At 42.5% G+C, this 26,489-nt stretch overlaps 1 protein-coding gene across 5 annotated transcripts in view; it reads right to left on the minus strand.

Annotated features, from left to right (window-relative positions):
* Nucleotides 1-26,489, minus strand: part of NEO1 (neogenin 1) — a 306,375-nt gene that overhangs the window by 75,690 nt on the left and 204,196 nt on the right. For 4 of the 5 annotated variants that reach the window (XM_082257066.1, XM_082257065.1, XM_082257064.1 and 1 more), the window contains exons 4-9: nucleotides 17,620-17,773; nucleotides 13,928-14,064; nucleotides 10,434-10,588; nucleotides 8,909-9,029; nucleotides 2,780-2,996; nucleotides 1,154-1,308 (exon numbers count right to left, since the gene is read on the minus strand). In XM_082257066.1, the coding sequence (XP_082113192.1) occupies nucleotides 1,154-1,308; nucleotides 2,780-2,996; nucleotides 8,909-9,029; nucleotides 10,434-10,588; nucleotides 13,928-14,064; nucleotides 17,620-17,773 (939 nt within the window). The remainder of the gene's footprint in view (nucleotides 1-1,153; nucleotides 1,309-2,779; nucleotides 2,997-8,908; nucleotides 9,030-10,433; nucleotides 10,589-13,927; nucleotides 14,065-17,619; nucleotides 17,774-26,489) is intronic. The other variant, XM_082257067.1, reaches the window with a different exon arrangement.

Below are 26,489 nucleotides of genomic sequence, written 5' to 3' on the forward strand. Positions count from 1 at the left end.
TATAGGGAACGTTCTAGAGGCTAGGTGAATTCCATTTTTTTTAAAGTGCCCACAAAAAAACAAGGCGATGGACATCAGCTGTAATTGTTCTAGAAAAGCAGGGTCCTTGAATACAGGTTCCTAGTCTCTATTCATTTGTCTTGTCCAGTTAGCAATAGTCTGGCAAATAGGCATGTCGGCACCGCATACAGGGGAACACTGGCCAGCAGAGACTCCTAACCCCTTTAGCATGGTCTGACAGATGTTGAAAGACCTCAGCCTCCTCAAAAAGAAAGACCTCAGCCTCCTCAAAAAGAAAGACCTCAGCCTCCTCAAAAAGAAAGACCTCAGCCTCCTCAAAAAGAAAGACCTCAGCCTCCTCAAAAAGAAAGACCTCAGCCTCCTCAAAAAGAAAGACCTCAGCCTCCTCAAAAAATAGAGGCAGCTCTGACCCATCCTTTATAGCACTTCAGTGTTCTTACTCCTGTCCAGTTTATTATCTATTTGCACCCTCAGATTCTTATAATTCTCTTCTACATTAACTCCAACTCCTGGAACTGAGAGGGATCACCGATGCCTTCCGCCTTCTCAAATCCACTATCAGCAACATTTACTTAGTCACATTGTAAAGATGATAATTATCCTCACACTATGGGACAAACCTCTCCACCACAGTCCTATACTCAAGTCTCTTCACCATCACCGTTACATTCCACTAGGGCAGTCATCAGAAAACTTCTGAAGATGCAGAGAGAGGGGGCAAGAACTGTTCCATGTGGAGTCAAAATATTGTGGATCACCCTATCAAACACTGTTTTACAAAATGCACACACTCTTCCAGTCCAGTACCCAACAATCCAGGACATCAACCAGCATCTCTGTTCGCTTCTCCAAGAGGAGAGCCTGCTTGATGGTCTCAAAAGCACCGATAGTCAAAAAAAAAAAAAAAACGCTCACACGGCTCACCAGTCTATGCAGGTGTACATACATGTAGTTTAGCATGAAAACAATGTTATTCTCATCTCTCAATATAGGCTGGTAGACAAACTGTAGCCAGTCTAAGAATACAGTACAAAGAAAAAAACCAAGGCTTCTATGACCAGCCACAGTCATGAAGTATGTACAGCTTAGAAACGTCCTTAACAGCTAATAACTATTTGCATACATATCTTACCCTCAGGCTGTGTCTCCACTTTCAGAGGAGGAGAACTTTCCCCAGTTCCATGGTTATTTTGAGCCACAACTCGAAAGTAATAGACAGTTTCTGGCAGCAGGTTCTGAATGGTGACTTGCAACTCCCCTGGGCGGCTGGTGTTCTCCACACGCTCTCTGCATTAAACACCAACACAAAATCAACACATGGATAAATGAACCCTAAAATCATAAAAAAATAAAATATGCAGATTTGTGAAAAAATTTTTTTTATATAGTAAATTGCGGGTAGAGAAATCCCAGGTGCCAGGTAGTAAATAGGCCTACAATTTACAGCTACTGCATGTTTTAAAGAATATGTAAACCCAACATTTCATATTCCTGACATGTGCCTGCTGTACAATGTATTTGCATGAAAGAGTATAATGTTCTCTTTGTATTGCTTCCTTTGTGTGAAATCCCTGGTGTTCCTGCCAGTTCCTCTGCTTCCCTATTAAAAACTGACCACACTAAGCACGTTGCAGTCAGTTCTCTAGCTGTGCTGGGAACTCCGCCCCTTTTCTCCAATGATCAGACTTGTGCAGATCTGCCCAGCCATTCACTGGGAAGATTAGTGTGCTGCTCCTTCTCTCCCCCAGGTCTCTAAGCTCCTTTTGCAGCTGAGAACAGAAGCTATGTGATCATTTATAAACATGGGGACAAAAAGGAGTTTATTTTTTTTCATATGTATTCACAGGTTTTGCCTTTAATTTCCATTTTAACCTGAATGGGTTGCTTTTCAAGGTGAGTTTTTCTTTAAGGCCTGTCCATCGCCTACATTTTAAGAAACATGCTCTGCTGCTGTAAAATCAGTGTTAAGATGCAACTATTTTTCATCTAAGTTCTGGATATTAGGTAGTATTAGTCTCAGTGACCTCACAGGAAGTGAAAAAAAAAAAATCACTGACCGCAATTAAAAACAAGAGATTTCAACCCTAGAGATTTCAAAAGACTGGGGTTATGGCAGCTATCTGCTGCCATAACCCCGGTATTTAGCGTCAAAGTACTGACGTAAATTGACAGCGGGCGGTCGGTAAGTGGTTGTAAACCGCAGACTTAAAATATGAACAAAGCATATCCCTCTATAGTGTGTACTTGTGTCAAATAGGAAATCATAAGTGTCATTTGTCTGCTGGTTTGTTCCTCTGCTATCAGCATGAATTACTTCTGACAAGTTTTCCTGACACCAAGAGAAAAATGGTGACGGGAGGAAGCTTCAGCAGAGTGATAGCCTCAGTACTGTTCCTGTGTGAAGGGGGGGTCTTCTCTCCAGTCAGCTCTCGGAACTCTTCACTGAGCTCTGCAGAGTGTCAATTCAGCTCTCCACCCCCTTTTTTTCTAACCGATCAGAAAAGCTTTAAAATTCAGCACTCTGAACAGATGTAGATAAGAAATGGCTGCAGATAAACCAGTACAACTTATGTAGGAGGATTGGTTTAATCTCTGTGTATCCCCTGAGGCTAGTCATTTCACTGGGTATATGTAATGGTTTACAAATGCTACTACAAGATTACTATTGTGTTGGGCAGTGGGTAATCTCTGGTTGATTTACAATATTTAAAACACCGTAAAATAATCCATTACAGCATTTTAATAGGCAAAACCTCACCTGTTCATTCCCTCCTTGCTGTAATAGACTTGGTAAGTTAGATTTTCTCCATGAGCATCCGCAGGTACACGCCAGGTCAGCTTGATGAATCGCGTGGACACCAAAGAGGCCACGACATCCCGCGGGGATGATGGAAGGGGGCCTCCCGGTGTGGCAGCTACATGGTGAGCAGTGGCACGGGTCAGTGAGGGGGCAGGAGAGGTTGGGACGGTAACACCTTGACGAAGGTAAATGGGAAGAGGGAGGGGAGGACAAGCACAGGCACACAGACACGAAAAGCAAAAAACAAGAACAGAAAATAAACAAAACAAACCAGGCACAGCCTCCATGCAGACATGGGCAGCCTGCCAACGAGAAAGACACCCTCCTGATAAGAAGTCAACAAATTCCAGTGGTTGCGGATTCACTGAATCTTGACTTTTAATCAAACTTACAAAGTGTCACTACTGTTGGCTGTGCTGCCCACAAACATGCAAAACACAGAACTATTCCCAATGACTGACCAAGGTATCAGTGTGGCAAAGCAAACCACACATTCCTTGGCTGTTAATGGGTCAATGAACTCACTTGTAAACTTTTAAATGTTACAGTCTTCCTCCTTTGCATACTTCATATAATCAAGAAATACCAACCAATAAGTGAGTTGTAGACTTACAAACATTATCATATAGTCTCCAACAACAATTAGCCTAGTATCGAAGTGCTACTTTTTTGAAAAGCAAAAACTAAAAAAAGAAGGGGTGTTCCTTATTTTATATAAATGTGTAATAAAAACAATTTGTATAACCTTATTAAAATATACTTAAGTTAGTGGCATACAGTTTTATCAATTCAAATATTACCATCTACACTCACTGGCCACTTTATTCGATACACCTTGCTAGTACCTGGTCCCTTATGCCTTCAGAACGGTCTTAATTCTTTGTGGCTTAGTTTTAACTTTAATAGTGTTGGAAACATTCCTCAGATTTTGGTCCATAGTGACATGATAGCTTTACGCAATTGCTGCAGATTTGTTGGCTGCACATCCATGATGAAAATCTTCCTTCACATCCCAAAGGGGATCTATTGGATTGAGATCTGGTGGCTGTGGAGGACACTGGAGTACAGTGAACTCATTGTCATGTTTAACCACTTACCGCATATCGACGTAGATCTACGTCGGTAGACTTTGCGGGGGTATACCGGGGTGATGCCTCTAGCTATAGAGGCATCATCCCGGTAGCGTGGTTAACAGTCAACGGTCGGCTTTCCGTCGGTAACGACCGATGCGGCTCGGGAGCCGCTCGATCGTTACCCGGGTGAGCGGGAGGGGGGGACCTGACTTTGCTCGGGGCTCCCGTCCCACCGGGACCCCCGAGCACCCAGCCGGCACGTCCGCCGGCTGGATGGAGCCCCGATCAATGCCGGAAGCGGCTTCGATCGGGTCTCCGATGACGTAACACGGAGGCGGCGTCCATGACGTCACTTCCGGGTTACTGTGCTGCAAAAAGCGGCAAATTTAAAAAACATCTGTATGCAAAAACGCCATTTTCGGCGTTTTGCATACATGGAAGTGTAGTGGAGGGGTCGAGGTTCTTTTAGACCCTCGATCCCTCCATAAAGAGTACCTGTCACTTAGACATATGCCGGTTTTCGGTAATTCGATATATCACGGTATTGCATAGCCACGGTATTGTTATTGTGGCATTTTTAAAATACAGAGTTTCTCTGCTCCTGGGTCTGACTTGTGAATTGATACATTTCAGTGAGCTGGATGACTCATTCACTCACACAGCTAACACCTTTCAGCATTAAGTCTCCCAGTAACTATAAACAAAAATGATTACATTGTATCTTTTCCTTCCCTCTGCCAGGGAGAAAGGAAGTTTAACCTCTTAAAGACTGGACCTTTTTCTGACACTTGTTGCTTGCAAGTTAAAATCAGTTTTTTTTTTGCTAGAAAAGTACTTCGAACCCCCAAACATTTTATATATTTTTTTTAGCAGAGACCCTACAGAAAAAAATGGCAATTGTTGTAATATTTTATGTCACACTGTATTTGCGCAGCAGTCTTTCAAACGCAATTAATACACTTTAATGAATAAAAAAAAAAAAAAAACGTAACAGTAAAGTTATCCCAATTTTTTTTTTTTGTTACATAAAGATCGTGATCTTTATTCCAAGCTAAAAAATCGTGATTCTCATTTTGGGCAGAATCGTGCAGCTCTAATATATATATATATATACATATATATATATATATATATATATACATATATACATATATATATATATATATACATACACACACACACACGCATAGCAGCCCATATTACATTATTATATAGCCATCAAGCAGTGTCTGGCCTACCTGGTGATGACTGGTCCTGGCGCTCTGATCCGATGGGCTGGTCTTTAAAGGGGCAAATCCTTGCGATCCAGAAGTGGTTAAACCTGCAGGAGGACCGGTGTTTTTATCTATTAATGACTTTACTATTGCTTTAGGCCTGGTTCACATGTATGCGGGTTGGTGGTTCACATGTATGCGGGTTGGCGGCCCACATTTGCACAGGCATAGCAGCCCATTGATTTGAACGGGCTGCTATGCCCTCATTTTCCGCAGAAAAAAGGTGCATGCAGCATTTTTTTAAAATTCAATGGCCTTGAAATCCATCCTGCTTTTGCACCATGCGACTAACCTGCAGTTCCTGCTCTGGCAAGCTTTCTGCATTTTTTGTATACGTGGGCACGGCATTTAAAAACAGTTTGCATGTGCAGCAACGGCAGGTAAGTCGCATGGTGCAAAAGAAGGATGGATTTCATGGCCACTGCATTTTTTTAAATCCTGCATGCACCTTTTTTCAGCTGAAAACGCAGGCATAGCAGCTCAAGCCCATTCACATCAATGGGCTGCTATGCCTGTGCAAATGTGGGCCCCCAACCCGCATACATGTGAACCAGGCCTAAAGCAATAGTAAAGTCATTAATAGATTAAACACACCGGTCCCCCTGCAGGTTTAACCAATTAATGACTTTACTATTGCTTTAGGCCTGGTTCACATGTATGCGGGTTGGGGGCCCACATTTGCACAGACATAGCAGCCCATTGATGTGAATGGGCTTGAGCTGCTATGCCTGCGTTTTCAGCTGAAAAAAGGTGCATGCAGAATTTAAAAAAAATGCAGTGGCCATGAAATCCGTCCTTCTTTTGCACCATGCGACTTACCTGCCGTTGCTGCACACGCAAACTCTTTTTAAATGCCGTGCCCACGTATACAAAAAATGCAGAAAGCTTGCCAGAGCAGGAACTGCAGGTTAGTCGCATGGTGCAAAAGCAGGATGGATTTCAAGGCCACTGAATTTTAAAAAAATGCTGCATGCACCTTTTTTCTGCGGAAAATGAGGGCATAGCAGCCCGTTCAAATCAATGGGCTGCTATGCCTATGCAAATGTGGGCTGCCAACCCGCATACATGTGAACCGCCAACCCGCATACATGTGAACCACCAACCCGCATACATGTGAACCAGGCCTAAAGCAATAGTAAAGTAATTTATAAACGACACCTCCTTCAGGTTTAACCACTTCTTGACCACAAGGATTTGCCCTCTTAATGACCAGGCCATCGGATCGGAGCCGAGCGCCAGGACCAGTTATCACCAGTTAGGCCAGACACTGCTTGATGACCTATTTTAGGCCTGGTTCACAGAGTCTGTACTGACTGACTATATAATAATGTGCATAAGTGAACCAAAGCCCCTAAATTCAGCAATGAAATTGAAGTGAGGTAGAAATTTAATAATTTAAATTTAATAATAGAATACCGTGATAATACCGTATACCGTGGCAAAACCTTAATCAATTAACCGCAGCATGAAAATCTGATACCGTCACAAGCCTACTGTCACTACATATTGGTGTCACAAGGGATGTTTACATTGCTTATGACAGCAATAAAAGTGATTTTTTATTTTTTTTAAAAAACCTGTAATAAAGTTAAAAAAAAAAAATAGGAAAAAAAAAAATTTAGCCGCCCCCGTCACCTCGCGCACAAAAAAAAAACGTATACGGAAGTCGAGCCGCGAATGAAATCGCTGTTCAAACCACACATATGAGGTATCGCCGCGATCGCCAGAGCGTGGGCAATACTTTTAAAAAAAGAGCTACACTCTTAACTCTAAACTGGTAACCGTTAAATTTAAAGTGTCGCCTATTGAGATCTCTATTGACCGTAGTTTGTCGCCATCCCACTGGGGGGGGGGGGGGGGGCAATTTTAAACCGTAACATGTTGGGTATCTATTTACTCGGCGTGACATCATCTTTCACAATATACAAAAAAAATGGGCTAACTTTACTGTTTAGTATTTAAATGCAGTGAAATGTGATTTTTCAAAATTTTTCCCAAAAAAATTGCGTTTTAAAGACCGCTGCGCAAATACCACGTGACAAAAAAATATTGCAATGACCGACATTTTATTTTCCATAGTCTTTGCTAAAAAAAATATATATGTTTGGGGGTTCCAAGTAGTTTTCTAGGAAAAAATAATGGTTTTAACTTGTGAACAAAAAGTGTCCAATAGGGCTGGGGCTTAAGTGGTTAAGAAACCAGTTTGAGATGACTTGAGCTTTGAGAAATGTTGAATTATCCTGCTGGAATTAGGCATGGACAAGGTCAACAACAATACTGAGGTAGGCCGTGGCGTATAAACGATGGCCAATTGGCCCAAAGTGTGCCAAGAAAATATCCACCACACCATTACACAACCAGCAGCAGTCTGAACCATTGATACAAGGCAGGATGGATCTATGCCTTTATGTTTACACCAAATTCTGACCCTACCATCTGAATGTTGCAGCTGAAATCGAGACTCAGACCAGCAACGTTTTTCCAATCTTCTACTGTCCATTTGTGGTGAGCCTCTGCAAACTGTAGCCTCAGTTTCCTCTTCTTAGCTCACAGGAGTGGCACCGGGTGTGGTCTTCTGTTGATGTAGCCCATCTACTTCAAGGTCCCATGTGTTATGCAATCAGAGATGGTATTCTGCATATCATGGTTGTAAGGAGTGGTTATATTTAAGTTACTGTTGCCTTTCTATCATCTCAAACTAGTCTGCCCATTCTCCTCTGACATCAAGGCATTTTCGTCCACACAACTTACGCTAACTGAATATTTTCTCTTTTTCGGACCATTCCTTTTAAACCCTGGAGATGGTGTGTGAAAATCCCCAGTAGATCAACAGTTTTTGAAATACTCAGACCAACCCCTCAGGCACAAACAACCATGCCACATTCAAAGTCACTAAAATTGCCTTTCTTCCACACTCTGATGCTTGGTTTGAACTTGAGCAAGTCGTCCTCACCATGTATAGAGTTAGATACCCAAATGCATTGAGTGGATGCCATGTGATTGGCTAATTAGCAATTTGGGTCTCCAAACAATTGAATAGGTGCACCTAATAAAGTGGCCGGCGAGAGTATACCATAAGAGAAAAACAAAAAACTTTATCAAAATTATGCTAATAAATTTATTTTTGTAAAAGGGAAGACTGCATCATTAGAAAACACAATTTCATGCACAGGCTATAAAATTATATGTGGAAAATAATTTTGTACATGGGAGTGCAGTACAAAAGGAATATATGTTCAACATGTGATGCAATTTAAAGTTAATTATACCAATTAAAATGAGAAAATTATTTTTGCCATTTTGTGTGTCTTTGAACTTTAGGGCGTTAGTCACAATCGCAGATCTACTTCAATGTAGGTTGATAACCCCAATGTCACAGGATTTTTTCCATGACCCGGAAATCAGCAGGACATATGACGCACAGAGAAAAGGATGCTGCAGAGGAGGTAGTGGAAAGGTGGATCAGGAAACTAAGGTAAAAAAAAGGCGCAGGTCCCTGGAGCAATTCTCCACAGGTGGGACAACCAGGCAGCGATTATATAATAACATTAAAGGTCAAAGACACAATGACATAATGGAGTCAATATTCATCAAGTCAACAAAGCAAATTTATGCCACCAGCATGGCCTGATTCATTACAGGCAGAAATGTGGGAAGAATGAGATGCAGGGATTCTCAGATCAGGAGGGTCTAGTTGCATGGCAGTTTCAAACAGTGAAGGATAAACATTCCAGACTTACCAGGCTCTAAAATAATGAGCTGAGCTGCGGCCTGAACATTTCCCACCTCATTCTCTGCAATACATTGATAAAACCCCTCATCTGAGCGCACCAGTCCAAGAACTTGCAGATCATGATCATCCTAAAGGAGAAAAAACATTTTAAAACAGAAGGCAAGGCTTAATTCAACTCTTTAAAAGTGGCCTTAAGACAGAATGTCTGCCTAATCTGGCCAGTTATGGTCTGAACAGAAAATATGCATGTCCATAGGCTATATCTGACCATAACAGACATGCCCTGCCTGAGCTTCTTTGGGGCAAGAATACATGGGTTGGATTGGGATTGTCTCCTCCTTCATAAAAAGGTGGACATTAGGGGTATCTTTTAGCTTTTCCCGCTCCGTAGGCTTAAGCATGCACACTGTCCCATGCAACTTTGCCCATTTTAGAATAATTCTTTGTTAGAAAGGTCATTCAGCAGCCAGAGCAGCACATTAAATAAAACAACTTCTAAAAATACAGTTTTCCTACTCTATATTAAAAACTCAGTATTGTGTACTAAGGCATCTTATTACTGTTTTTTACCCACTGGCCATAGTCTCTGCAGACTGTTTCTACAAGCCTAATTTAAAAACAAAAAATCAAAAAAATCTAACATACACTAAGATATCATGACGGGATCCGTAAACCTGGAGTATAACGGGAGTACTAACAATACTGCTGCCTAACAAGCATTCTGGAACAGAAAGGGTACACACCTAAACCAATATTGCCTTAGGGAATTCCTATATTAGGATTAAAGCAATGATTCTTGATATTCTGTGACCCACCAGTCACTCTTAGCTATCACGGATTGTATTTAGTTAGACAACCGATTTGTGATTAACGGTCTATCATGGGTTAGGGCCACACTTCTCTACTCCTTGCAATCAAAGAACATCTGATTCATTTCCCAGTCACATTACTCCCAACATTTTACATTATCTTCTTACCAATTTGATGAATTGCTCTTTACAACAGCAGCATTTTGCCTAAAAAAACTTGCCACTTTCAACAAGAAAGCACCAACCATTATCCTATAGCAGGGTACACATGGGTCACCTTTTCCGTTCACCTAGCAGGTTGAATGAAAAAAGGTCACCAGATTCCACCATCCATACATCTGAGGTGCATGGGGAGATCCTTCCTGCTGTGTCGTATTCCGACAAGGGGACTCACCTATCAGAATACACTGATGGGTCCTGTAGCCAATTGGCTGCAAGTGCTGTTTGAATTGGAACATTATTGAGAAGTTGATCGGTAGATCGACTTCACGACAGGAATGGCCATAGATGGATCAAAACTTGCTTGGCTCCTGCCATAGAGTCAGATTTCAATGTATGGCCAGCTTTAGCATCAATGGGGCTAGTGCAATTGACTATACTACACTGCAGTAAGAGTTTTTCTTGTTTATATTACACAAAATGATTGCAGTTCCATGTAAGGTTTTTGTGACAGCCACAGGCAGCAAAGGATACAGCCATGCAACTCAAACACCCTTAACTCACCACTATTTTGAAGTAATCGCTTGGAATAACCATGTCTCCATTCTTCACCCATTTGACAGCCGGTGTGGGTTTTCCACTGACCTCACACTCAAACACGATGTCCATAGATTCGTGAGCATGGGTATTAGATGGCTTAACATTAAAAACAGGAGGCACTGCATAGAGAGAAAAACCAATTAGGTGCATGGTTTTTAAAAGTAGCAAATTTAATTTATGTACCAGAATACATTATTGCACAGTGCTCTCCAATTTGTAGAAACATGGGCAAAAAGCTTTCAGAAATAAAAATGTTCAGGATGGATGCCATTAATACACAGGGTGATAAAGGTTATGATGATTTAATGACAGCAGGTGAAGGGAAATACTGATCATTTGTCACCAACAAATACTCTGTTGGAGAGGGAAAGGAGTGACCCGGTTTACTGTCAAACACCCTGCGTGTTATCACCTAGAAGGAAATAGGACAGGTCCCCAGAGAGGGAAGTACTGCATCCTCTCCCAGATAGTCAACAGAAGATAAAAGTGAAGCCTAGTGCCAGTGTCACATAGAACAATAACCGGGTGTAGCAACTAATACAACTATCACATAAAACTTTCCAAACGATCCTACAAACAGCAAGACTTCTGGATGAGTACAATTTAAACACCAGAGAAAAAAAAAAAAAAAAGTGGGGATTTCCAAAAAGAAAAACCCACAAGAATGCTTCAAATCGTAAAGGAAAACCCTGTTGGGAAAAGTGCACTACAGACAATAATCTATAATATACAGATGATCTTGCCAACTTAAATAAAACCGCATTAATTCACATTAGAACAGGGGTCTTCAAACTACGGCCCTCCAGTTGTTCAAGAACTACAATCCCCATCATGCCTAGTCATGTCTGAATATCAGCGTTTTACAATGCCTCATGGGACGTGTAGCTCCGCAACAGCTGGAGGGCCGTAGTTTGAGGATCCCTGCATTAGAAGGTATGAAGAGAAATATTTATAACAAAAGTAGTTTTTTTTTTTTTTACAAACAGATTCTCTTTACTTTTGAGTCACAAGAGTTGTAGTCACTGCCAATGAAAGCATGTATTCAAAGTTCTAACTGCTTTTTTCCTCTATAATGATTTCCAGCCATTTATTCATAACAAATTGTATTTTTCTCTATTGTAAGCAATATGTTCAGAGTGTAACAAGGTCACCCGCTTGAGAAAGTTGTGAGTCAATGAAACACTTTGTGGGCAGAGTGACAGCCGGGGGCAGGAAGTGATTGGAGGTGTAGGGGTAACATGGATCAGCCGGTCAGCGGTTGTAGGAGTGTGTGAGGATGTCAACTGAAGTTCCCTCCTTGAACCCCAATTTATGCATGCCGGAAATTGCTTCTGTACTTGTGAGATCATCTGCTTTTTATTAATAAATTACATTTGAAGTTACTACACATCTCTTTTCTTTTATGGCTGAGCGGAGTTGAATCAATCCTACCTTGAGAGAGGATTGAGTAAGATATGGGAGATCTAGGACAGTGTGTGGATTTGGTAATCTATGCATATGCCTGCCTTTTGAAACATTTGGATCCGGTGAATGTGAAAAAATATTCTATTGGTGGTTGGTTTTCTCAACTGGCGTTCAGTCTTCCAAAAATTAACAAAGTAAATAAAGTAATGCGCTAATCCTACGATACCAGTTTGACCCTTTTGCTATATGGTAGTTTGGATCCAAAGTCTCCGGTGAGCGCATTATCATTTCGCCTCCTATGGTGTTTGGGACTGGCTGCCACTGTGACCACATTCACCACTTTCGGATGATTTTCTGCACCATTCACATGGGACTTTATGTATTCACCATCTTTGGTGAATTCTTATACACATGGACTAGTTTGTTCAGTCATTATTTAACGCTACACTTTATTAACTTTATTTATATTTTGCTAACCTTATGTCTGGTTTTTGTGCTAGCAGCTTTTATTGTGTTTAGCTAGCGCAGTTGATCACTTTTTTCCTTTTCCAAAAATTAACACATCGGGAAGTTGGTGGACTTAATATATTTTAATGTGGTGGAATGGACCTAAAAACACTGTCTGCAGCCTGCAAACTTCTTCCATGACAGAAATTAGTATTGCCCTATGGTTTTGAGAAGTGGGAATATATTCTCTATGAATAGTGTAGGACCCACTGAAAATGGGGTACTTTGACATAGTGGTGGGCTTAAGCACAGTATGCCCATATGGTGTGACCAAATCCCCATATTTACTGTATAAGAGCAGGTGTTTTTAAAAAGCCTTGCAAGATTTGAAAACAATTTTTCTGTGTATGTGTGCGCTATTATATTGTTCAATTTGGACCTAAACACCGAGACATTTGAATGTATATTCACTCAATTAGGGTTGTTAGTCATTTTCATGTGAATGTTTATACTGTATATACCTTGTAAGACACCTTCACTTTTGGGCACTTAGCACTGCTTAGATATAACTGTTTTTTTTTTTATTTCACTTAAGTTCCTTTTGGTCTATATTTTTAAACACATTTTGCATATAATATAAATTGTATTGAGCACCGAGCTCATGTTGAGAGAATTACTCTCTGAACATGCCGATATTTTGGGGTTGATTAGCACAGCAGCTCTATACAGTAGTGAGTTTTGTTTTTTCTATTTTTTAGGGGTCATTCTATAGAGCCAAGAGGGTTGTCTCATTTTTCTCGATTATTGGGTCAGCTTTTTCCATTTAAAGTAAAGCTTAGGTTGCATCCATATCTTAACATACAGATGCAGTAAAAAATTGCTTTTGCATACTTGGGACTGGACGTTTGCTGTCTGAGTGGCCTCCATCCAACTATTCACTGATAGAACAGGCAAAAGAGTGAAAAAGCTCACAGGTCTGTCCCTCCTCCCTCCAGTCTACTGCTTTGCACAGGAATATTAAAAGTAAAGATCTACATATGTATCCGCGCTGTAAGTTAAAAAAGGGTTTCAATGCATATATAACTAGGTTTAGTGGGGTTTGTAATATCTGCTAAGGGTTCAGGTTTAAAATCTACAAACAAGGATGCAGTATCGTGTCTTCTGGAATACAATTTATACACCCAGAGCCCTCACATTAGCGCTTTAAAAGTGGAATAACTCAACATTAAAATACATTAAGCATAATAGCTCAACATACATAGGATGTTGGAAAAATGGTTTTCTTCTCTACACACCCTTTTCTCCTAAAAAGGAAAAGTGCCATGCTGCGCACTCCGTTCAGTGGATTTAATAAAGTTGACAAAATAAAATTAAACATTAAAATACAGAGAAGTGATCAAATTAAAACGTATCACATTATAGTTCATAGTAAGGTGAATGGTATGCAAAATAGAATTATAAAATGCATTTTACAGAAGACTGAGGTCACCATCATACTAACAACCAAACTCGGATCTCTAGAAGCAATATGCAAAGTCCTGGAACACACAGTGCTAGGTTTGCCACCCCCTGCAAAGCTGTATTTCTGCATAGGAGGACTTCCTTACCTTGCACAATAAGTTCAGCTTGGGCCTGTATGGTTTGGTTTCCATTGTCTGCTGTACATGTATAGATCCCAGCATCCTCCTCTGTCACATTGCTGATCTGCAGGCTGCCTCCTGCCAACAATGCCAATCTGTCCGAGCTGTAAGTAGTAGACACAGTCAATGGAAGGGCAGAGTCAAAACCATCCAAGCTTGCATTGAATTGAACAATAGTAGCAACAGGACAGAATAAATCTCAGCAGTACTGACCTTCCTAGATCACCAAAAGTCAGGAAAGAATAGAGTTGTATGTCAATAAATCTTTATATCAACCCCACAGGATTCTAGAGTTATCATTGAAGAGGTAACACCATACATACTAGTTATATAGCACAAACACAAAGCAATCCTGTGATTCCAAAAAGGACACCAGCGCTTTTATAATAGGAAAAATCAATTCAACATGATATGAAGTTAAGAAACTGCAAATGTAAACACTTGTAGTGAGCACAAAGGAATGACATTTAACAGAAAAGGAAACAGTCTGGATGCATATATAAATGTGACCAGGTATAATAAATCTTCTCTGAAAGTGTTAATAGGGGTTCATGTTTCTGAGTGTGTGTATATACGGGGCAGACATTTTAACTATACAAATACAGACTCTTCATCCTTGCCTAACAGCAATGCAAAAACCTTGACTATCACTTGCTTCTCTCTCCTACGGTCTAAACATCAAGGTGTGAGCTGACTGAAGACAAGACCCTTTCTAAGGAAACAGACCTCAGCTACCAATATGCAGGGAAGGTACAGCATGTCTACTTGTATACAAATGACCACTAGAGGGAGCAACTACAAATCTTAATCTAAAAACCAGTCAAAATGTGGGATCTTAGCAAACACTTAACCACTAAGACCGGAAGGATTTGCCCCCTTAATGACCAGGCCCTATTTTGTGATTCGGCACTGCTTTAACGGACAATTACGCGGTCGTGTGACGCTGTACCCAAGCGGAATGTCCTTTTTTCCCCACAAATAGAGCTTTTTTTGTGGCATTGGATCACATGTGCGATTTTTATTTTTTGCGCAACAAAAAAAAAAAAAGGCGATAATTTTGGGGGGAAAAAAAACAATATTTTTCACATTCTGCTATATGGCGCGCGCTCGCCCCCTGGCCTCCTAAGAGCGAGCGACGTAGACCTACATCGCATTGCCAAGGAGCGCCTGCCTGCCGCAGTAAATCTGCGGTAGGCGGTCCTTAAGTGGTTAAAGGAGTTCACCTTTGGAACACGTTACATGTTCCACCCATATATGTCCTCCCTCACCATTTTTCCGCATTTGGCAGCCTATAATAAAAACACGGGTGTTTCTTTTCGCTTTAAAGTGTCCCAAAAAACCCTATATATGCTAAAAATATGTATATGACTTTAGGTGTGGAACGGCTATTCGCATTAAAGCAACCCTTTACAATGTGTTTAAACACAAGATGCAATAAAGCAGCTTATTCATTATGAATGGGCTGCCAGAAAAAAAAAAAAAAAAATTATGCAGAACTCATTTTCAAAATGCAGCACATTATTGCCCATCTAATCCTCGAAAAAATATGAAAACGGTCACTCCAAAATGTTGGTTTCAAGAAGTTTTCTGGATCTATAGAGATGCCTGTAATAACAGTCCACATTCAAATGTAAAGTACAAGCTCTGACAATGCCTCACCTCTGATGCATCTGGGAGGATCCAGTGAAACCGGTGGAATATTATGGCCTACAATTCCAAGAGATCCTCAGTCTGCATTCATGATTTGGTGTATGGACTTTTAGATCTTGATGATCACTATATTTTTCTGTGGAATGTATTTTGCTTATTAAAGGATAAGTTCGCCTTTTTTAAAACCCAATACATACACATTTTTGCAGGTAAAAAATGTGCATTTTTTTTTTTTTTTACTTGGAGCCTGGAAAGCATTGGACCTGCGATCAGATCCCAGGTGTCCTGCAGGGCTCCTGCAGACTTCTCAGTGTATCTGTTTGCTCTTACCGGTAGACAGATTCACACTGACAGAAACAGACAATGAGCTACCAGAGTGTTCAACAGCGCCATGGTAGTTCATTAAAAACTCCAAGCGGAGAGGCGCAAAGTTTCCCATTCACAAAACTCTGAATGAATGACGTGGCCAGGTGGGTGGAGCTATCACCGGGGGTGTTTTAGTGGGAGAGGCTGCAGCTGCTGGAACATAGTACATGTTTCACCCTAAATACGGGTAGAACATACAACATGCTCCAAAAGGTGAACTTATCCTTTAGGATGCTTTCATTTGAACTTTTTGAGTGCAAATACAGGCCACACATTGGAATTTTAGGACTGAAGATTAAATGCCACTAGAGAACCATACTTGCTTTTAAAATGGTGAAGTCTAAGCTTGTTGAAATTTGAATGAGATCGATATCATTACTGTTTAAGTTCAAAGTTAAAGTGCACTAACTAGTAGGTGTTTGTGCATACAACTGGGTTTTTTTTTCTACAGCTATAACATATTGGCCAGAGCATAATTTCACCAAGCACATAACGGCATGTGCTCTTTCCAATGCAGCTGCTGTCCCCATGCCTTTTTTTCCCCCCTTTAACCCTATCAAAGGATCAAAGGAGCCCCAGGAAGCCAAGAAACAGCGGCTTTCAGGGCATAGATCCCGCTCTCGCCCGGAAGACCAAATCCTTTTGGGAGAACGTGCCGTGGACAGAAAGCAAAATTACAGCTTTTTGGTAAAGCCGATCATTCTACTGTGTTCGGAAAAAGAGAAGGATTTTAAAGTGGAGTACCGGCCTGAAAACATGTAGATAAAAATACCCCCCGGACAGTCAGGGCTAGTGCATTTCCGCAATGATAGCCTCTGAACTGTCCCCGAGTTCACTTACCTTTTAGAAGAAATACTTACCTTTAAAATTGTCCAGCGTTGCCATCTCAGGTGTGGGCAGCTAAGACAGGGCGTCCTCTTCGGTCCCAGAATGCCCTGCACCGGCCCCGCTCGTCAGCTCTGGCGCAAGCGCGGCATCCTTGCACAGTTTCTGGGCATGCCCAGAAGCTGTTTAGCAGGGAATGACGCGCCTGCACCGATACAGACGATGGGGGCCGGTGCAGGCACATTGATTCCTGGGAGCGATGAGGTTCAGCTCCAAGGAGTCAATGCAAGAAGGAAGTGACGGCAGCAGCCGTGTCCGCAGAGGGTTGGCTCTGGATGCAGTTTTTACAGCCGATGATGCCGGAGCCGCTGTTACGCGCTGCCTGTTACATGGGCGCCGGAACCGGAAGTGAAGTCTCAATTATTAACACCATGCCTCCCCTCCTTTCCATGAGAAACCAATATGCACAGACTTCAATAGACATTTCTGAGTGTACCAACATATTTTGGGTTTTGTCCCAGCTGTTACCAGCCACTTCGCATCTGACTGACAGCAACCACTGTTCAGCCAACGCTACAAGGCTTGGTTCCTTTGATTTTTCAATCACAGGATGTCGGGTGGGGGGTGCTAACTTCAGTTGGTTCATCAGGAACAAAATCGCTTTTTCTGAAGTTTAGATAACTGAGGAATTTTGCCTATTGCTGTTGATTTAGTTATTGCACTCTTGTAGCTCAATTCCAAATGTTTTGTGGAATGAAGAACTAAAAGTAAAAAAAAGTACATATGCTTGTAAACAATCCTACTAAACATTTCATTACCTGTCAAGAACGATTTCTTCCTGTTTGTGGCTCCAATGTAGGTTGGGGGTTGGGAACCCAGACACCACACAGGGAAGAAGAACTGTTTGTCCTGCAACACTTGTAACAGAAAAAGGCTGGCGCAGAAATACCAGGGAGCGATACTCGCCTGTTTCTATAGAATAGAAAAACAGTTCAACAAAAATGTTTAAGCATTGGCAAAAGTTTAACATGATTGTAAATGATCACTTTGTAAAACAACCCATTCCGTTTAAAATGGAAAAGGCAAAACATTTTTGTACAGATATATTAAAAACTTCACAAATACCGGTTTTCCCTTTTTTAGAATTGATCACATTCTCTGTTCTCCGATGCATAGGAGCTGGGTAGAGGAGAAACAGCAGTAAACTAAGCTTCCCAGTGAATGCTGTGCAGAGAGGCCATGTCAGGACAAGTCTGATCATAGGAGAGCAGGCTGAGTTCTCAGCATAGCTAGAAAACTGACAATGCTGTGCTCTCCTGTTTAGTGTGGTCAGATTTTAATAGGAAAGCAGAGGAACTGGCAGGAACAGCAGCAATTTCACATAGAAGCAATACAAAGAGAACTGGATACTTTATCACACTGTTACATGCTACAGCAGGTAAATATCAAGCATATGAAGTGTTGGGGGTAACAAACACTTTAAGGGTTGGCAAAAATGTCAATTCCATTACCAATATTCCTTGCAATTTCAAAGATACACCAATGCCAGACATGGACATTACTAAACAACCATAACGTTCAATCAAAAAGTAATGTATTACATTGTTTCTGCTATAATGTGAAAGTAAGTGCCGGTTCACACTGGGGCGACCTGTGAGGCGACCTGGTCGCCTCACAGGTCGCCGCAGGTCGCCTCCCATAGGGAAGCTGCGGACCCGTTCTAATAGGAGCGACACAAGTCGCTCCGACCTAGAAAAAGGGTCCGGAGCTTCTTTGGGGCGACCAGGAGGCGACCGCCATAGACTTCAATGTTATGAAGTCCGTGGCGGCCGCGGCGCGCTGTTCGCACCGCGATCTCGGAGGTCGCCCCTGCAAGTAGCGTCGCGGTAATGTGAACCGGCGCTTAAAGACTCAGTAGCAGGATTACTGCCACAATTAGAAATAGAGATATGTTCTTCATTGTAGGAGGTAAAAGCTTTCCCTATGCCAGAGCATTGGCACCAGCATCTTCAAGTTAAATCGTGTGTGTGTGGGGGTTGGGGTACAAAAAAACATCTGCACCCTGCAAGCTAAACACAAGTGAGCATTCACTGCAATGGTTAATATTTCTTTTACTGAGATTTTTATATTTTTTACTTTAATATATACAGTCATGGCCAAAAATATTGGCACCCCTGCATTTGTCAGATAATGCACCACTTCACCGAGACAATTGTTGCAATTACAAATGTTTAGGCCATCTCATATTTATTTCTTTTGTTTGTATTGGTATGACACAAAAAAGCGGAGAAACAAAGACAAATCTGGCACATTTCACGCAACTCCAAAAATGGAATGGACAAAATGAATTGCACCTTCTCAAAATTGTGAGAAAATTACATTCCAAGTTTGTGATGCTCCTGTAATTTGTAATAAAACTCACATGTATCAACAGCTGCTGATAATATAGAAATCACACAGGAAACCAGTCAAAATGGTGAAAAATTGACTCAACCTTTCTGTTGTGTGTTTGTGTTCCACAAGGAGCATGAAGAGAAAATGCAGCAAAGAATGGTTTGCGGGTTTGAGAACAAAAATTGTGGAAAAGCATGGACAATCTCAAGGTTACAAGTCTTTCGCCAGAGATCTTAAAGTTCCTGTGTCCACTATGTGCAACATTTTCAAGAAGTTTACAGCTCATGGCACTGTAGCTAATCTCTGTGGACGAAAAAGAAAAATTGATCAAAGACTGCAACAAAGGAATTGTTTGAATGGTGGATAAAGAACCTCCTTTAACTTCCAGACAAATTTAAGCTGACGTTCAGGCACAGGGTACCACTGCCAGCAAGCACTATACATTGCCATCTGAATGAAAAGGAACGCGCGCTACGGTACGAGACCCAGGAGAACCCTACGGCTGATCTAGAAATTTAAAAATGCCTGATTGGAGTTCACCAAAACTCCAAAAGGAAGACCAAATCCTTTTGGGAGAACGTGCCATGGACAGACAAAGCAAAATTACAGCTTTTTGGTAAAGCCCATCATTCTGTGTTCAGAAAAAAAGGAGGCCTTTAAAGCGGAGTTTCCGCCTGAAAAAACGTAGATAAAAATACCCCCCAGACAGTCAGGGCTAGTGCATTTCCGCAATGATAGCCTCTGAACTGTCCCCGAGTTCACTTACCTTTTAGAAGAAATACTTACCTTGAAAATTTCTTGTCCAGCGCTGCCATCTCAGGTGTGGGCAGCTGAAGCCAGGGCGTCCTCTTAGGTCCCAGAATGCCCTGCAAAGGCCCCACTCGTCAGTTCCGGCGCAAGCGCGGCATCCCTGCACATTTTCTGGGGAATGATGCGCCTGCGCCGGAACTGATGATCGGGGCCGGTGCAGGCGCATGGATTCCTGGGAGCGATGACGTTCAGCTCCCTGGAGTCAACGCAAGAAGGAAGTGACAGCAGCGGCCATGTCCGCAGAGGGAGGAAGAGGAAGTAAGGCAAGTGTATTTTCTTTAAAAACAAGGTAAGTTAATAAAAAAAATAATTAATTATCCAATTGTTTTACAGGTAAGAGCAAGCAGACAGTCAAAAAAATTTTCAGGGTGGAACTTCGCTTTAACCACTTACCGATCACCCGCCGTCATTATACGTCGGTCCTTTAATGCTAAATACCGGGGTTATGGCAACAGATAGCTGCCATAACACGGGTATTTTTTTTAAATGGCGGGCGGTTGGCTTTCAGATAAGGGTGGTCCCAGCAGCGGATTTGCCACGGGATCACCCTTACGGTGCAGCGGAAGAGGTGCCCCCGCCCCCTCCCGCCGCTTCCCAGCTGTTTTCCCCGCTTACCGGACCCGCCTGCAGCAGGAAAAGCGATCCAGTCCCCGCTCCTCACAGACAGGAAGTCGAGTGAGGGCAAGATGGCCCCCACTCAACTCTATGGTCTTGGAGGACCGGAGCGACATCAAACAGTGATAGAAACCCTAATTTCCAACTATGCGAGTAAAGGTCATCCGTCCTTGTTTGTGTCTGCAGTTAGGAGGATAGTAATACGGACTGAGGCTGGGGCTCTGCACTGGTGGTGTTACATGTCCTAGTATTCTTTGTAAGGCCATATCAATGAGCAGGTGATAATTGGTCTACAACCCCATACCTCCATCTGACCACTACTCCAACCCCCCTCACCCCTGGGTCTTGGACATGTTGTCTTCTGCGAGACCGGTCCCTGGTGCCAGGGAGATCAGGGACCACTGCCATAAACATGTGGTGAGATCCCAAAAGAGGAGTTGGGAAAAGGAACCTCTCCAATCTGAGAGACCTGGAGCAGTTGGCAAAAAAGAGGGGTCCAAAATTACAGCAGAGCGGTGTAAGAAACTCATTGTTGGCTAGAGGAAGCAATTGATTTCAGTTATTTATTTTTCAAGGGGTGTGCTTTCAAATATTAAATTGAGGGTGTGAATAATTTTGTCCAGTCCATTGGTGGAGCTTTGAGTGGAATGTGTCAGATTTGTCTTTTTGTTTCTCCTCTGTGTCATACCAATACAAACAAAAGAAACATGAGAATGCCTAAACATTTGTAATTGCAACAATTTTCTGGGTAAAGCGATGCATTATCTGACAGAAATGCAGGGGTGCCAATATTTTGGCCATGACTAAAAAATGTATAAGGAAATGGGAACTACACAAATGCACAGTACCTATGACAAGGTATTTTAAAACTAGTATATCAAAGAGGTGCAAATCTCAAATGAAATCATATACATCAAGTCATTAAGCAAAGATAGGATCAATGACAAAATAAACAAAAAACTAAAACAAAATGAACCTTAAACTCGGTTTCAGGTAATACTACCTTGACCTTTATAGAGCAGGGGTGTTCAAACTTTTGATCTCCTGAACCACACAGGAAGACGACAAATTGTCTTGGACCACACATAAAATACACTAACAATAAGGATGGTTGAGGAGCAGAAAAGTTTGGGCAGATTACAAGTTAACGATCACCAATATAGATAATGTACCTGAGTAATCACTTAAATTTCTTTGAAATGTTTTTTTATTAAAAAAACAAAATTAGAGCTCCGACACGGTTTTTGATAAACGCATCAATATCTGGTTGGATGGATGTAGTACCAATTCTTAAAGAGGTTGTAAACCCATGAAACTTTTTTTTTTGCAACCTGAAAGACAAACACATAATGAGCTAGTATGCATCGCATACTAGCTCATTATGAAATACTTACCTTAGAACAAGCCCCCGCTGTGCCGCCCGCTTACCTGTATGACGGGCGACATGTCCAGTTGCCTGTCTTCCGGGATCGCGGCATTCGGCCATCTGATTGGCCGGTGACGTCACTCCCGCGCACGTACGCGGGAGCCGACGGTCACGGCACGGGGCTCTGAAGAAACGGCACCAGAGGTTTTTTTTAAATCCCCAAATAGTATGCAAGCACTTTCAGGCACCATCTCTGGTGGCAGTCAGATGGTGTCGTGTTCCAGAGCATGTCTAAATTAGGGACCACCCTCAATTTCCCATACAAATAAGACCGCATTTAAAAAAAAAAAAAAAAAAAAAAAAAAAAAGATAAACACTACCGTTCAAAAGTTTGGGGTCACTTAGACGTTCTTATTTTTGAAAGAAAAACAAAAACTGTTTTCAATGAAGATAATATTAAATTAATCAGAAATAATCAGAAATACAGTCTAGACATTGTTATTATGGTAAATGACTTTTCTAGCTGGAAACGGCTTATTTTTAATGGAATATCTACATAGGTGTACAGAGGCCCATTTCCAGCAACCATCACTCCTGTGTTCTAATGGTACATTGTGTTAGCTAATCGTGTTAAAAGGCTAATTGTTGTGCAATTATGTTTGCACAGCTAAAAACTGTTGTGCTGATTAGAGAAGCTAAAAAACTGCCCTTCCTTTGAGCTAGTTAAGTATCTGGAGCATCAGCATTTGTGGGTTCGATTATACTCTCAAAATGGCGAGAAAGAGAACTCTCTTCTGAAATTCGACAGTCTATTCTTGTTCTGAGAAATGAAGGCTATTCCATGCAAGAAATTGCCAAGACACTCAAGATTTACTTACAACGGTGTGTACTACTCCCGTGAGAGAACAGTGCAAACAGGCTCTAACCAGAATAGAAAGAAGTGGGAGGCCCCGATGCACAAATAAGCAAGGGGACAAGTACATTAGAGTTTCTAGTTTGAGAAATGGATGCTTCACAGGTCCTCAACTGGCAGCTTAATAAATGGTACCCACAAAAAGGCCAATCTCAACATCCACAGTGAAGAGGCAACTTTAGGATGCTGGCCTTCTAGGCAGAGTGGCAAAGAAAAAGCTATATCTGAAACTGGTCAATAAAAAGGAAAAGATTAAGATGGGCAAAAAAAGCAGACATTGGACAGAGGAAAATTGGAAAAATGGACGTAGCTGCCGCTTTAAATGATAGATGGATGAGTAATAAGACCCTCCCTCTAGGAGTGACCAGGTAGAGCCAAAGGCTTTGACACGCCCAGCGGGGCAGGGTCCCTGGGTTATTACCCCTGGCCTCACCGTTGCATCTTCAGTTTAGTTGCAAGCAGTGAACAACCAAAAACCCAACTCTTCAGAGAAAAGAGGGGTGGGAGCTCTGCCGGACTCAGAGAAATGGATTTTACGGTAAGTAAAAAAATCCCATTTTCGCTTTCATCCACCGACAGACATAGCTGCTGCTTTAAATCATAGACGGAAGGGACGTCCAAGAACAGTAACCACTGAGGGGTGGGGAAAGGACAAACTTAAAAGAATGCAATTACCACGGCTAACAGTCAACTATATAACATGGAGCTCAACTAGTAACAACTGGGGTTCAATTGTAGCAAAACCATAAAGGAGAAGGAAAAGTAGACTGCCCCTAAATGGCGGCCTGCAAAACCTTGAGGCCAAAGGACGCATCCGAGGATGCTAACACAGACACTCTGTAAAACTTGGTGAACATATGTACACAGACAACCAAGTGGCCACCTTGCAAACCTGCATCACTGATGCCTGATGGCGCAAAGCCCAAGAGGCACTCAACACCTGCGTAGAGTAAGCTGTGACAGGGAAAGGAGGAACCTTGCCCTTAAGAGAATACGCCTTCACCACCGTCTGTCTGATCCATCGAGAGATGGTCGCCGCAGATGCAGCCTGACCCTTATGGGGTCCATCCGTATTCACAAACAGAGTCCGACTTACGAAAGGACTCCATACTCTCCAGATACACCCGTATCGCCTGAACCACATCCAAGCAATGCAAGGCAATTTCCTTAGGATGTGAAGGTTTCAGACAGAGTGATGGAAGCGCTATGTCTTTGTTCAGATGGAAGTCTAAAACCACCTTAGGAAGAAACGACAGATTAGGCCTTAACCCTACCTTATCCCTGTGTATTACCAGAAAAGGAGAGCAGCAAGATAGCGCCGCTAGTTTAGAAACCCTGCGCGCAGAGGTAATAGCCACCAAAATGTCAACTTTCTGCGACAAGGCGAGCAAGGAAATGTGTCTTATGTTCTCGAAAGGTGATTTTTGAAGAACCGATAGAACCAAATTAAGGTCCCAAGGAGGTAACGGAGACTTCCTGGGGGGAGCCAAATGGCGAACCCCCTGAAGAAACGTACGAATCAAAGAGTGCATAGCCAAAGGGCGAAAGGGCGTTGGTCCTTGCTCACCATGAAGCGGAGGAATCCGCAGATAGGGACATGGAGATAGGCATACTTGATATCGATCGAGGCCAGCAGGTCCCCCTGATGCAAGAAAGCCACCACTGCCCACAGGGACCCCATGCAAAATTTCTGGACGCGCATAAAGCGGTTCAGAGTTTGAGGTCCAAGATTGGACACAATTTTCCCTCCTTCCGTGGAACGGTAAACAGGTACAAATAGAGCCCTCTCAAACGCGTTCCTGGTACAATCACGCCTTGTGACAGCAAATGCCAAATTGCTTCCTGCAGCCCCGCTAGGCGGTCTGGGGACAGCTGAAGATTGGAGGGAAAAAAATCTGTCTGGCGGACGTGAATGAAACTATCTTGTACTCGGACTGAATTACCTTGTGGACCCACCTGTTCAACAGTGAGGTCCAAGGATCCGGGAAGAAACAGACATCCTCCCACCCCTGAAATGGGTGGGGGTGCCCCTTCAGGCAGAAGGGGTCTGCTTGGGGGTGCTGGAGGGCAGATGATTTTGGCTTACCAGCCTGTTTCCCGAATTCTTTTCCTGCCCGAAGTCTGTTTGGTTTTCTGTGACACGGTCGCACGAAAAAGATGCTTTTGGGCCGAAAAGGAAGGACCTCGCTTACGCGAGGGAGTCTTACCCTTGGTTGAGTTTGGAAGGAGTGTGCCCTTTCCCCCAGTGACCGTCTGATCAAGTCATCCAAGGGAGGAACCAAAAAGGCGATCACCCTGAAAGGCAAGAGCTGCCAAAAGCTTCTCAGAAGCCTGGTCGGCCGACCAGGACTTTAGCCAGATCGCACGTCTGATGAGCACACTTACCACTGACGCTCTGGCCGCGAGCGGAAGAACATCCAGGTTAGTATCACATACTAATTGCAGAGTCTGCGATAATTGGTCAGCGAGTTCCAGGGCAGATGACGGTAATGGAGTTACCGTCAGCGCCTCTCTCAGAGCCTTTACCCATTCAAACAGTCAGAGACTAGAATGGTTGTCAGGGCAGGCCTGAGCTTCCAAGACCAGGCAGCTAAAACTGAAGATGCAATGGTGAGGCCAGGAGTAATAACCCAGGGAGACTGCCCACCCCCACCCCACCCCCCCCCCCCCCCAACACTGGGGCTGCTTTGGTGCTGGTAAAGTGGGGGATTTGTACAAGGCAAAAGATTTTGAATAAGGCTATCACTCCATTTTGCAACGCCATGCCATACCCTGTGGACAGGGCTTGATTGGAGCCTATTTCCTCCTACAACAGGACAATGACCCAAAGCACACCTCCAAACTATGCAAGAACTATTTAGGGAAGAAGCAGTCAGCTGGTATTCTGTCTGTAATGGAGTGGCCAGCGCAGTCACCAGATCTCAACCCTATTGAGCTGTTGTGGGAGCAGCTTGACTGTATGGTACATAAAAAGTGCCCATCAAGCCAATCCAACTTGTGGGAGGTGCTTCAGGAAGCGTAGGGCGAAATGTCTTCAGATTACCTCAACAAATTGATAACTAGAATGCCAAAGGTCTGCAAGGCTGTAATTGCTGCAGCTGGAGAATTCTTGGACAAAAGCAAATTTTGAAAGACAAAATAATTATTTCAAATAAAAATCATTATTTCTAACCTAGTCAATGTCTTAACTATATTTTCTATTCATTTTGCAACTTATTTGATGAATAAAAGTGTGAGCTTTCATAGAAAACATGAAATTGTCTGGGTGGCCCAAAACTTTTGATTGGTAGTGTATATCTTTGTAGCATGTTTGGGAGTACAGCAATGACAAAAAATATGGGTGATAAAAAAATGCATTAAGATAAAAAGCCTTCTGTGTGCAGCAGCTGCCCCTCAGCGCCCGTAACACTTACCCCGAGGTTCCTCTCTGTCCAGCGATGTCCACGAGTGTCTCAGCCATCCAAGATTCTCCTTCTGATTGGTTGAGACATTAGCTGCCACTGCTGTCAAAGTCAGCTAGCCACTCAGGAGAGAGAGGGGGCGTGGCCAGATTGGGGCTCCATCTCTGAATGGTTACACGGAGCAATGAC

This window comes from Pelophylax lessonae (assembly GCF_965119305.1).
Source record: "Pelophylax lessonae genome assembly, chromosome: 4".
NCBI lineage: Eukaryota > Metazoa > Chordata > Amphibia > Anura > Ranidae > Pelophylax > Pelophylax lessonae.